At 48.0% G+C, this 13,828-nt stretch overlaps 1 protein-coding gene across 1 annotated transcript in view; it reads right to left on the reverse strand.

The window, feature by feature from the left end:
- Positions 1 to 13,828, reverse strand: part of Ptprj (protein tyrosine phosphatase receptor type J) — a 144,240-nt gene that overhangs the window by 32,576 nt on the left and 97,836 nt on the right. The window contains 2 exon segments of the mRNA XM_047518944.1: positions 1,119 to 1,358; positions 4,361 to 4,379. Coding sequence (XP_047374900.1) covers positions 1,119 to 1,358; positions 4,361 to 4,379 — 259 coding nt within the window.

Consider the following 13,828-nt stretch of genomic DNA (forward strand, 5'->3'; position numbering starts at 1 on the left):
TGTGATATCCTGAGCTGATTTCCTCAGTCTCACCCTTCTGCCATGACATCTGCCTCACTTAAGGCCCCAAAGAATGGAGTCGGCCATCTATGGACCGGGACCTCTGAAACCATGAGCCCCAAATAAACTTTACTGCCTTAAAATTGTTCTTGTCAGGTCTTTTGGTCACAGCAGGGAAAAAAAAAAAAAAAACAAAAAAAAAAAACTAACTAAAACACTGTTAGAGACTCCTGGACCACACTTTGAGAATATTTTTCTAGTCCAGACTCAGAAAACTTTCTCTGCCAGGTTCAGAGCATAAAATTTAGGTTTTAGAAGCCATAAATTCTCTGTCATTACTACTTCTAGCATAAAAAAAGATGTAGAGAGTACACAAACAAATGAGCATAGTTGTGTTCCAATAAAATTGTAGTTACCAAAATACACAAAGGGCCAGGCACAGTAGTGCATGCCTGTAATCCCAGTGGTTCAGGAGGCAGAGGCAGGAGGATTGCAAGTTCAAAGCCAGCCTCAGCAACATAGCGAGGTGCTAAGCACCTCAGTGAGACCCTGTCTTTAAATAAAATACTAAATAGGCCTGGGGATGTGGCTCAGTGGCTGAGTGCCTCTGAGTTCAATCCCCAGTACCAAAACACACACACACACACACACACACACACACACACACACACCCATCAGCCATTATTACCTACCAGTCCCAACATTTAAACAACAGAATACAAGGCAGTTGTCAAAATTATCCTGTAGAAACACTTACGCTGATAGGAAAATATTTACGACAAACTGTTAAGTGGGAAAAGGCAGATTACAAAATCACACGCATAAAATGACCTCAGTTGTATCATTTGATAGATTACATATGGGTTTTTTGTTTGTTTGTCTGCTTTTTAAATCATGGATATGCAGGCTGGGGAGATAGCTCAAGGCCCTGGGTTCGATCCCCAGCACCACAAAAATAAAAAATAAAAAAATCACAGATATGCAAAAGTGTCATGAAAACTTAAGATTTTTCTTAATAAAAAGAAAAGCAATATGTGGAAAACATGACATCTATAAATCATACACATTTCCTTTAAGAAACATGACTGTTTGACAGAAAGCACGGCTCACTTGCTTACCAGTTCTACCATCAACTGTCTGGGGTGTCCCTTCAGTCCCATTTGGTCCTTGAGGAAATATTTCAAAATGATAACTGATTCCAGGGCGTAAGCCACCAATGGTGATACTTTGGTTGGTGGTTGTGTCATTCCCAAGTTTTCCAGCCCCTTTAGTAAGAATCCTAAAGGACTCTGAGTCATTGCTGCTCCAGGCTAAGCCGATTTCCCTGGTGCTGACATTCGTCACTCGAAAGTCAGAAACTGGACCAGGGGCTGTGGGAAGAGAGAGAATGATCAGATTAAGAATCTGCACCCGGGTTGGGGATATAGCTCAGTTGGTAGAGTGCTTGCCTCACAAGCACAAGGCCCTGGGTTCAAATCCCCAGCACCGCAAAAAAAAAAAAAAAAAAAAAAAAAAGAATCTGCACCCAGAAAACGGGGGTGAGCAACTCTCACAAAATAACTTGCACTGAGGTTAAAAGCATACCCAGATGCCCCATCTCCCGTTGGCTCCTCTTTGGCCCATCAGCTACAACACGAACTCCACAGAAACCCAGGTTTCTGGCCATGGAGCGAGCACTTGGCCACACGGGTGCAGGCGCTGTGTGCTTAACTTATACAAAGCCATTCCCAGGAAACCAGAGGAGGCTAGAGCCCCCAGGAACACGGGCTCTGGCTCTGGGGGACTCCTGGCCACTGCTGCCTGCTTGATGATGAACGTGCTCCTAAGCCTCTCAGGACCTCTGTTTACAGAGCCTGCTGCTGACCCACAGAATACATCCCCCGCACCCTCACCTTCTCCTTTGAAACACATCCCCAGATTTTTAGCTGTGTGCATGACTACAGGGACTAAACACTACAGTTCCCAGCCTCCCTTGCAGCCAAATGGAGCTAAGCTCCAGACAATTCAATGTGAGAAGTACTGTGTGACTTCTAGCAGCAAGTAAAACCCTCAGGGGTGAAGTTCTATGTTCTGCTGGGGATCCTTGCTATAGCTGGAATGTGGATGTGATGGCTGGCGCTCAGGTTGCCTGACTCTAGAACCAGCTCTGGGGTGGTGACTACAGCCTCCTGATCCCAGGATCACAGCTCCTGGAGTCAGCTGCTGCCACAGAGGCTTCCTGGATCCTCGCTCTGCTCTCCATTTTAAGGGGGGACTCTCCAGGAGGCTCAGTTCTGCAGCCTTAACCTGGAAATCAGTTCTGGGGGCTACTATGGTCTGAATTGTGACCCCCAGTAAGTCCTAACCCCAGCACTTCAGAAGGTGCCTCTCCTGCACGTCAGTACTGTATTTGCAGACAGACTCTGTTGAGAGGTTGTTAAGTTAAAGAAGTCATGAGGGTGGGCCTCTCTCGGGAAGACTGGTGTCCTCATAAGAAGACAAGATGAGCACACAGACACACAGTCTGAAGGACCATCACAGGAAGGCACAGGGAGAAGATAATCACCTGCAAGCTGAGAAGCTACAGAAGAAAGCAGCCTTGATCTGCCACTTCTTGTAAATCAAGAAGGGTAAGAAAACTTATCTTGAAGGATAAGAAAACTAACTTCTGTTGTACTCATTACGGCAGCCCTAGCAAACCAACAGAGGAGCCCTTCCAGTGATTCTGGAAACCCTCAATCCCCAGCATAAATTCCTCTTGGCTTAAAATAGCTCATTGCTTCTGCGTCCTGCAATTGAGTCCTGGCTAATGCTCTACTGTCCGTTGTGGAGTTAAGAGTCTACACGTGGTGTCTTCTCTTGCACTAGCAGTTCAGGGCTGCACAAGGGACCTACCAGCTTATTTACCAAAATGATTAACAGGAGAAATGCCAAGCTCAGAACTCTCCCCACTGTTTGCACACGCTCTGCATAATCACTGTTATTAACTGAGATTTGCTTTATTAGAAGGTTTCAGCAAGATCTGCCCCCTTTATACAGCACTCTGAGAACAACCTCATTATCTTATCTCTATGGCTCACAGACTTTGGGATCTTTCCTAAGGAAAAAGAAAATTTTAGGGGCAAACAAAAGTTACCAATTTTTGTTTTTTTCCCCAAAGATATCCTGTTTTAAAGTACTATTATATTTCTTATAGAAATGTTTTATGACCAAAAAATTAGTAAGGTCATGATCCCAGAATGAATAGTACTTTCAACAAAACATATTTATCTTCATTAAAAATTTGTTACTGGGGCTGGGGAGATACCTCAGTTGGTAGAGTGCTTGCCTTGCAAGTACAAGGTCCTGAGTTCAATCCCCAGCACCACCAAAAAAAAAAAAAAAATTTGTTATTGTCAGGCATGGTGGCACACACCTGCAATCCCAGTATTCAGGAAGCTGAGGCAGGAGGATCACAAGTTCAAGGCCAGCCTCAGAAATTTAGCAAGGCCCTAGGCAATTCAGCAAGACCCTATCTCAAAATAAAAAATAAAATGGGCTGGGGATGTGACTCAGTGGTTAAGTACCCTTAGGTTCAATCCCCAATGTCAAAAGAAAAAAGAAAAAAAAAAAAAAACCACCTTACCATTATATTCTAATTTTTCTCATTTTACTATGACCAAAGAATGATCAACAATTGGTCAGCAACTGAAGCTCAGCCTTCCACATGATACTGGCTTTTTGTTTGGTTTTCTTAGGTGCTGGGGATAAAATGCAGGATCGAGCACATGGTAACTAACTCACTACACTGAACCACATGCCCAGTACAGCCCTCCATGTGAAAGCAAAACACACAGGAAGCTCTCTCTGATTTTTGAAGGTTATCCCAGAATATCGCTTTTTTTAAAACATAGCAAGGTATCAACGAAAGAAAATACTTATGTAATAACGGCACATAAAACATAAAAATACTGCATTATAATTTCAAGTAAGTTAAGTCATCCCTGGGCATTAAGATGGCAAAACAAAAGCCATACGGTATATATTTTTCTTAAAACAAAATCTTGCTATGTTGTCCAAGCTGGCCTTAAACCCCTCAGCTCAAGTGATCCTCCTGCCCCAGCCTCCCAAGTAGCTGGGACTAGAGGCACATACCACAGCATCCAACTTAGAAAATATAAACTTCTATAGTCAGGACTGTACAACTGTTTGATCTGTTTGATTTTTTTTCCTTTTATTTGCCTTTTCCACCCTTACCCCACTCCTAAAGAAAATCTGCAGAGTTAGAGGGTTTTAACAAATTAATATTTTCTGTGATTTTTCACTCTTACTGGTAATGTTGCTCTGTGTCCATTAGGGGGCAGTAGCGAACAACACAAGAACAGAGGAAAATGGTACTCACCATCACCTGCACACACAATCTGTAAGAGAAAAAGAAAACGGAAGTCAGCAGATTCATTCAGACATGGAAAATGCAAATCAGAAATAGAGCAGTTGAGGATTTAATAATGGGGGGGGTGGTACACGCATCAAGCTAAGGCTTGATGGCCAGGGCTCTGGTGTCTTGGGACATTAAATATGGGGACTAGGAGAAACCAGGGGTTAATTACAAAGATTAACAGGGCAGCTGTTACTACCCAGTGTTTCTCCCACAGTCAGCACTGGAGCGGCTCACCAAGCCAGCGCCTCTCTCTTGCCCCTTCTTGGTGAACTGAGGCACTTGCTAGGACCAGATAAAAAGGAAACCAGGATCAGCACATCCCCAGAACCATTTCCAGGTCACAAAATGCAGTGTGCAAAGCCAGGTGTACCAGAAGAAATTCACTGGTTTGGAGATGTTCATTGTACAAAAATTCACCTTCTATCAGTAGGTGGCAGTAATATTTTTTTTAATCATATGGCAAGCAGCTTTGGGTAGAATGAACGTTTGAAAGAGAAAGGACCTTAAAGATTTAGCTGCTAAATCCGCAATCTTCAGATCCTCAGCAGGTTGGGGCAGTGGGGGGGGGGCGGATCCTCAAGGATTTTTATTGTGATCCATTAATTATTTCTCCATCCTTTCAAAGTCTAAAATAATTCAAGGCTGTCTGTCCCATTGTTTCATAAACATATCTTTTTGGTGAACTGCATTGTTCAAAGTATGGTGCTCAGGAAAAAGAAAATAATCAAAAGGGAAAAAAGTCCTCTAACTTCCCACCACACTTAGAATAAAATTCCACCTTTTAATCACCAGCCCCTCTGGTCTCAGTGTCCCTCATATTCTCGAAGCTGGTTTCCTCTTAGCGCCTTAGGGATTTATTACCTCCACAAGCTTTCTGCCCCGACCTTCCTCCTCAAGGCATGGCCAAAACTGTCGCCTCTTCAGCAAGTTCTTTTCCAACCAGTCACAGAAATTAATGCCCCTCACCCCCAGCATATCTCATCTCCTCCAACTACAATGCATGCTTCATGAGAGACTATGGGGCACACAGTAGGCACTCAACGAGTGCCACTGCAAAGAAAGAACGAGCCCAACAGGCAGGGGAAGCTTCCCCCACGGTCCCCCATTCTCAAACTCCCACCCCGACACTCCACTCCAGCTGCGACCTCATCCTCTCAGGCCTAACCTGCTCAGCCCGTCTCCCGGCCTCCACCCCTGCCCTGCAGTCCACACAACACACCCATCCAATAGTCTGCGATGGACCCCGGGAGTGGGGGAGAAAATGAGGAGTCCGTGGCTGGGCAAGCAGCACAGGGGGGTAAACATACTCTGCCCAGGAGTTGTAAAGTGTGAAGCCACAAAACCTCAACACCCTAGGATGGCACGTGCCAGCCCCTCCCAGCGGCACCTCTTCTGCATGTGCGTCTACGTGCATCGCCTCTCCTGGAACCCATCCACCCATGAGAGTATCACCTAAAATCATGACGGATCTAGATCCTGCCCTCAAGCTGTTTCCAGGGGAACGAGTCATGTCTGAAAATAAGGAACACACGTAGAAAACCACTGGCAATTCTCAAGCACCTGCATGGGCCAAGTACTCTGCTAAAGTGCCAGAGCTACAGCAGACAGCCTCTGTGTCGCTGGGAGGACAGCAGGTGAATGGCGCCTCCTGGGTTGGCGCCATCTGACAGGGGAAGTCCAAGGAGGGCTGCACGAAGGCAATGTCCACGTGTGTCGGTGATCTGGCCCTTAAGTCAGAGGCCTGATTCACATCAATAAGCTGATGGTCGCGGTCGCTACATGGGACAACCGTCAAGAGAGCGCAGAGCTCACCTGTTACACCTTGAAGGAAAAGGCAGGTTTCCAGGAGATTAAAATCACAGCTTTGAATCTGTACTTGCTATGTGTTCCACATGCTGGGCACTGTATAAGTGCTTCCAAATATCCATCTCATCCTCCAAACAGGCCAGAAGGTAGGCACAGGTCACTAATGAGCTGAAGAGCTGCAGGGCCTGGATCTGAACCCAGGCACGCAACTCCAGAACCCCTGGGCTTAGCCACAAACTACATGCCTCCCAAGTGCATGTAAATATGCTAGGAGTTTGGGACAACTTAAAAGCTCATTTCAAAAGATGACATCAGTGTGCTCCTTGTGAACCTCCACCCTCCAAAAACTAATCCCACAAAGAGAGTTCAGCATGCCCCTTGTCCAGGACCACAGAGCTGGTCAGGGAGAGGCAGAGCCAGGATCCGAGTCATCGGCCAGACCCCCAGTCTCTTCCATTAACCACAGGTAAAAAGACACTTGGAAAGACGCCTGCATGACACCTGGCACGGTGGGTACTTCATGAAGACCACTTTAGAGAGCTCCTTTTTCTCAAATTAAGTCAAAGCCCTGTTGTGCCTCAGCATGAGATGGGAGGAGACCAGTTTCCACAGATTCACATGCTGAGCAGAAAAAGAAAGTTTTGCGGGACAATTTTTTACCAGTGGCGGCTAGGCATGGTGACAAGAACAACCTCAGCTCCTTCCCCACGAGTGAAGGACTCCAAAGAAATAACCCCCCTTGTGAATGACCTTCCACAGTGGCTCTCCACCCCAGCCTCTCCCAATCCTGGAAGAGAAAGAAGTGAGCACTCCACAGCCTCCTCCCTGGGACTCCTGTACAGCAGCAGTTATAAATCCCCGCTTTAGAGATAAGGACGCTGGGGTTCAGGGTACACAACCCAAAATCACACAGCAGCCATGAACCGGCCCCAAGGACCAGGGAACAGATGAGAAGAATGGGAAAGAGAGGCTTCAGGCTGGAGATAAGACCATGCCTTCCCACTCTCTACTTCCCTCTGGTGGAAATTAAACCAGATAAAATGTGCTGGGACAAGCTCTATGCCAGGGGCATATCTCCCTCTGAGCCTCCCAGCCCCAGACCCCCGGATCAGAGGGTTATCAACCAGCCCGCCCTCTGGCTAGGGCTGAGGGGGCACCAGCAGTCCCGGAACCCAGACTGAACCAGGGAGCAGTGCTCACGTGAGAGACTGCAGGTGTTAGGGCAGCAGAATTTGCAAGAGTCAAAAGGCAGAAACAACCCAACCGGTATCAACAGAGGATAAAATGTGGTACATCCATACAACCGACTATGATTCAACCACCACGGAGTGAAGGGCTGGCTCACACTGCACCAGGACGAACCTGGAAGACTCGGCGGAAGCCCGGAGCGTTGCAGTTCACGTACACGCAGCATCCAGAACAGGGAGCTTCACGGGCGTGGAAAGCAGGCTGGTGGTCACCTGGGCTAGGAGGACAGGGACATGAGTGGTTGCTCATGAGTTTAGGGCTTGGGTTTCCCTGTGGGTGACGTGTGTGGGACTAGATGAAGCGGCGGTCACACACTACTGCCGATGTACTAAAGGCTGCTGAGTTCAAATGTTTCCTCCTATGCTATGTACATTTCACCTCGATTTTGTAAAAACATAACGGTCGGTAGGTGACTGTATAATCAAGTTCAGTCACTGTGAGGGAGGAGGAGGAGGAGGAGGAAGAGGCGTTGAAAAATAAGGAAGTCTTGCGAGGTGGATCTGGGCAGACAGAAGAGAGAGAAGAATCACCCTGAACTGGAAAAGCACGTGCTGAGCAGAAGAGCCTGCCCAAAGCTCTGAGGGAGCTCAGAGCCAGGGGCAGCCAGAGGGTAATAAAGTGCCCCAGGTTTACTAAGCACCAGCCACATGCCAGCTGCTGAGCTGGGAGCTCTGCATCCCTCTTCTCAGCGGAGTTGTGGAGTCAGGCTAAGAGATGGACCTAGAATCCGACGCCCTGAAGGACCTCATGCGCCAGCCCTGGCTGCGTGATGGGCAGGCTGCAAGCTTGACCTCTGTTCCTCAGTGTCTGTATCTGTGAACGGAAATGATGATCCCGCCTGGCTCCTGGGAGTGGGGATGAAACCCAACAACCTATTCCAGCGGCCACTATCACCGTCGTCATCTTTAACCCTTCACAGCAACCCTGAAAGGTCCTTCTGTCCCCACCGTACAGACAGCATGGCCGAGGCTCAGATCCTACTAACAAAAACAACGGATAACTGAAATTCATACTCTCCCACGCATTCTTTTCCTCAAGTATTAAACAGAACAACTCAGATACAGAGGAGATCACTGAGACCCAGGGACAGCGAAGGACTTGTCCAAGGACACCCAGCCAAGGAGGCAGCACCAGAACCAAAGCCCAGGTCTCAGTCTCACCCTCTCTCACCAAGTGTCCCCAGCCCCTCCTCTCCTGGGGTGCAGATCTGGCCAAGCACCGGTAACTTGCCCTTTTATTGCTTCTCCCCTGCAAAGTCACTCAGTCAATGCTTCTGCTGACCCCCACAGCTGGACAACAGGAGCAATCACTGAGGAACAAGGTAACCCCAACGAGGACACCAGGGAAGAACGCAGCGGCGTCCTCCGTTCTGCCAAAGGTTTTGACCACCCAGACACCCCAGGTGTGGGGGAAAGTCCATCACACAGCCAAGGTGTCCAAGAACACCCAGCACCACACAGCAGGGAGACTCTTCTCCTTTCTGCTGTGAGACTTCCGGCCTTGCTGCTGGCTCCCTCCCTCAGAGATGGGTTCCTGTTCCACAACCCCCTTCCCTTCTGCTGAAGAGGCAAACCCTCTCTGGGAACCTCCACCCCTCCAGGAACTGTGGTTCCAGTCACAAGGATCTCCTCCAGGCCCTAAAGAAAAAGCAACTGTTACCGCTGCTCCTCATGCCATCCCTATTCAGCCAAAGCTGCAGTAGTGACATCAGTGATCCACTCTGAACCCTGGATTCTTCTCACTCCACAACTAAGTGGCAGGATCTCACTCGTCACATTTACCTTAAACTTCTAAATTCCCCCAGCTCTACATGAAAACACTATATACCAAAACACCCCTACCTCTTCTCCTTCTCCCCTCTCTCTGATGCGACCATCCCATGAGGCCTGTCTCCCTGTCTGCAAACCAGACGCAAGTGGCCCCTCACTCCCTGTGCTGTTTCCCTGCCCAGTGCTCCCTGAGTTCCCTCTTCTCTGCAGTAGCCAAGTCCTCATGACCTCCAATGGAAACAGCATCACCCTCGGCTGAGAAAGACTCAGGCCACTTCTGATGCTCCCAATAAATGCAGACACATAAAATTAACAAGTCCCAGACAGGATTCTTTCTGTTACAGGGTAATTTTGTTTCAATTCTGTCAGATTATCACTGTAACTCTCTCTAGATCCTCTTGTCTGGAATATAAAAACCGAAGCCTAAAGTGGGACCTTCTGTGAATACTGTGGATGACAGCCAGGTCCTGTTCCCTAATCTATGTACCTGGTTGCCCCTCCTCTAGCCTCTCCCTTCAATCTACAGAGAAAAATAGAACTACTAGACTACTTTCCAGAAACATGTCCAACTAGGGTAAGGAGAGTTTTGAAAGGGTCTGTTTTCAAAGCTGTGGGTAGGGTAAGGGAAATTAGGAAGGGATGTGCAAGAATCCTGGGGTAACCACAATATGAAAGAGCAAACGGGCTGAGAGACTGCCTCTCCCAGGAGGCCCTCTGACTGAGGCCTCCTGCTGGACTGGCCCAGAGGGAAGCCAGAGGTCAAGGTCACCCCTGGTGTAGAACATAAAAGTCAGGCTCACCTTGGTGAGCAGTGCAGGCTGGAGACAGGTGAGCAGGGTGCACAGAAGCCCACAGACCAGAGGCACAGAACTCAGGACATCACGGCTGAGAGCCTGGGAATCTGGTGGCAGGTCCAACTCCCCCTGGTCCTTGTGCTCTCACAGAGCCATCCCTTTCATCAACTATTCATTAATAAAATGACAGAAGGGTGCCAGCAATGTAGATCCCGTATCTGGGTTCTCCTAAGACTTGAATGAACTCCCCTAATTCCCCGTTAACAACCTTCTTCCTGCTCTGGGAACCTCCAAAGCCACAGTCCCTGGGTTCCTTGATGACTTCCAACCCTGTTCAGTCCCTGCCATTCATGCCTCCTCCTTCACCCGGCACTGTGCCAGGCTCTGGGTTGGGTGTGGAACATATGGGGGATACTTAGGTGACCCCAAGCCCCAAGAATTCACAGGCAAGAGAACCACCAAAAAAAAAAAAAAAGATGGTACAGGGGGGCCCGGGGGCACACACCTGTCACCCCAGCAGCTTGGGGTTCTGAGGCAGGAGGACAGCAACCTGTAGGCCAGCTTCGGCAACTTAGCAAGACCCTGTTTCAAAATAAAAAATTAAAAGTGCTGGGGAAGTAGGCTGGTGGTAAAGTGCCCAAGTTCAACACCAAGTGCCAAAAAAACAAGGGGCCCCAACAAGGGTCCAAGCACCACACCACAATGTGGACAAGCAGCCAGGAGCCCTGCTGAGGAGCAGGCAGAGGGTGCAGGGACCTCATAAGCTTGAGGACAGGAAGGGAGGGCATCGACAATTTGAGGGCAGCCTGCAGGGGAAGAGTGGCAGAAAATGCTTCTAAGAGTGACTGTCCCCCTGCATGCCAGGGAAATTTAATCCTGGCTAGTGCTACTTGTTATCATGCTGACTGAGCCCCTTGCATCTGCCCAGTCACTGTCCTTCGGCTGCTGTGTTCAAGACATTTAAAACTTAAAACCATCCCAGGAGGCAGCCGCTGTGTTTATCCCCATTTTACAGATACGGACACTGAACCTTAGAAAAGTTAAGAGCCTGCATCTTACAGCTAGTAAGTCTAAGATTCCGGCCCAGGTCTGCCTGGCCCTGAAGCCCTGGACCTTAACCACTCCCAGGCAGCACTAAGAGGCTTCATCCCCAGAAAGTCTCAAGGGAGACCAAGAAATCCAAGGGCGACCCCAGGCCTGCAGGTTGCAAACCCCTTCCCTGGCCTCACAGCCAGGTGCCATCAGGCCAGCCTGGGCTGGATACTTTTGCACTCTTCCTTAAACAAAAAAACACTGGGAGGGGAGCGAATTCACAGAGTAGCCTGGATGTTAACAACTGACAAAGCTCCAGGTTTTCTATTATACACGTTCTTTTTCAAGGGTGGGTAATAAGTAACTGAATAGCACAATGGGTAACAATAGACTCTTTATCCTTCTAAAACCAAGCCCACACACCATATGACAATAGTTATTTTTACTTACTGACGTAATTAACCAAAATGTGAACCGCTTCAAGCAATGTTTAAAATCAAATAGCATTTTATGGGATTTGGAGCATGCACAGATTTCTTTTCTGAAAGGCCATCATTCTCCCTAGTCCTCATTTATCTCCCTTGTGAAAATTACCCAACAGCTCCCTATAATAAAAAAGGCCCCGAAAGGTAAATCCCTGATCATGAAAAGGGCTGATGGGGTGAGCCCTCCACCAAACCCAGAAGTCAGGCAACGAACATCACTGTGAAAACTTCCCAGATGCAGGTGCGCATTGTGGGGTGGCCTGGGCACCTGGCTTCTGCTTACACCCTACAGTCCAAAAGGCAGGGGGTGGGCGGGCAGGCTAGTCGGCAGTGTGGCAATGGTACCCAGGGCATAAGACATCAGGCAAAGCAAGATGACAACAGGTTGGCTTATTCTGCCTCATTTGCAGATAAATGACTCTGAACTTGATGCCGTCATCCAGGAGGGATGGTGGAGAAGAGTTAGCATAACCCACAGTTCCACACTCCAAAGCACCACGTGAGGCTTCGGTGAAAGGGAGGAGGACCAACCACCCCACACAGACTGAGTGGCCTCTCCCCCACCTCAGGGTACCTAGAGGCATGAGGGACTCTTCCAAAGGCACAGAGGAAAGAGTAACCAGAGGCACTATTTTGGTGAGACTATGTGAACTCTGGGATTTAGAGCAGAGGGTGACCTTGGAAATCCAAGGTCAGAAGTTTCCACGGGTATTTTTAACAGCAAAACCATGTTTTTCAAGGAGAATCTTAAGAACAACTACATATATACGTAGAATTCCATACTTCATACCTGGCATCTGTATACGTATGAATGTAAACGTGTGTGTACGTATGTGTGTGTATGTGTATGTATTCTTCAACAAAGCAGCTTTTTCCAACTTCAAGTGGCCCTGCTCTTATTTTGAACGTAACCAAGTTAAAATGCTGATGGTTCTCTGCTGTATTAAGATTTGGCGTAACAGATATCTGGACAAGTATTTTCATTATCATTTTAAACACACTCCATCGGTGGGGGGCAGATATTAAGTGAAACTCAAAGCAACACTTATGAAACCCCCGACAATGGACCTCAAAGAACACAAATGGAAAACAAGTGGTCTACCTTCCCTTTGACTATGAGAAGGGGAAAGGAAGCCCCAGTGTGGTTCAGCAGCTTCAAACCAGCCACCAGCCTGAAGCACAAATCCGGGACACCCAGCAGGGCTCAGTCCCTCCTATACAGAGGTCAGACGATCCGAACCCCCTCTCCACCCCATAAAATAGATCTCAATCAGGGCTCCATCCTCTGAATCTAGCTCCCTGGCATCTTTTGTTCAACCCATGATTTTTCTTAAAATCCTCAGTGTTTAAAAAAAAAAAAACAGGGAGACTTAGCAGTTTTTAAATCCCGATTTTCAGCTTCTCAAATAAAAATTTTTAAAAAGGGATTTGGTTTCTTATCTGGCCCCATTCAAGTTATTAATTGGATCTGACTGTCAATCCCCTTGGGGCGGGGGGCAGGGTGAGTGCTTGGCGTTCACAGTCTCTCCCAGACACTGTCACCCCAACGCTGAGGACAAATGGCAGTTGCCAAGCAACATGGCACCCACACTGGGTGTTCTCTGCCACACGTGAGCATACGAAGGCCTGCAAGGCATGTGACTTTTCACAATTTGGCCCCTTCCATTTATTTATGTTCCCAACGGGCCCTGAAGACATCTGAGTTTGTGACCTTTGATCGAAGTGTACCCTGCAACCAGAGCACCTGGGTTACAATCATTAACCGACTATTTACTTTCTAGGGTTCTCTCTTAGGAAGAGCTTTCTAGCCAATGTCAGGTGTGAAGAATGAGCACAAAGTGAATATTAAATGTGCCATTCTGACTGCCCCCAAATTCCCACCACCTCCCCACGCCTCTGCCACCAACGCTACTCCCAAGCCCCCAAAATCAAAATACAAGGCAGAGCCCCGAGCTTCTAGTTGAAGACTTTAATTTCATGCCCTAAATCTAATAAAACTGCCCCATAAATCCCACCAGTTCCCTCCTGTCCCATCCACCCCCTCAGAGTACAGATAAAGACAGCCTATCGCCACCACTCGCACGCCAAGCCACCACCCCACTGACCCCGCTATGCTGAAGAGAGAGGGCTGAGACAAGGTGGGGTAGGGCAGAAAATCAGCGGGGCTTGGAGTTAGGTCTGAATCCTGGCACCAAGACTTTAATTAGCAATGATCCAAAGGCCGATGACCTAACTTCATGAGTTACTTCACCTGTGCCATGTTTAAGAACGGTGTGTCCCCACCAAAGCTCCCGC

Source organism: Sciurus carolinensis, chromosome 11 (assembly GCF_902686445.1).
Source record: "Sciurus carolinensis chromosome 11, mSciCar1.2, whole genome shotgun sequence".
Lineage (NCBI taxonomy): Eukaryota > Metazoa > Chordata > Mammalia > Rodentia > Sciuridae > Sciurus > Sciurus carolinensis.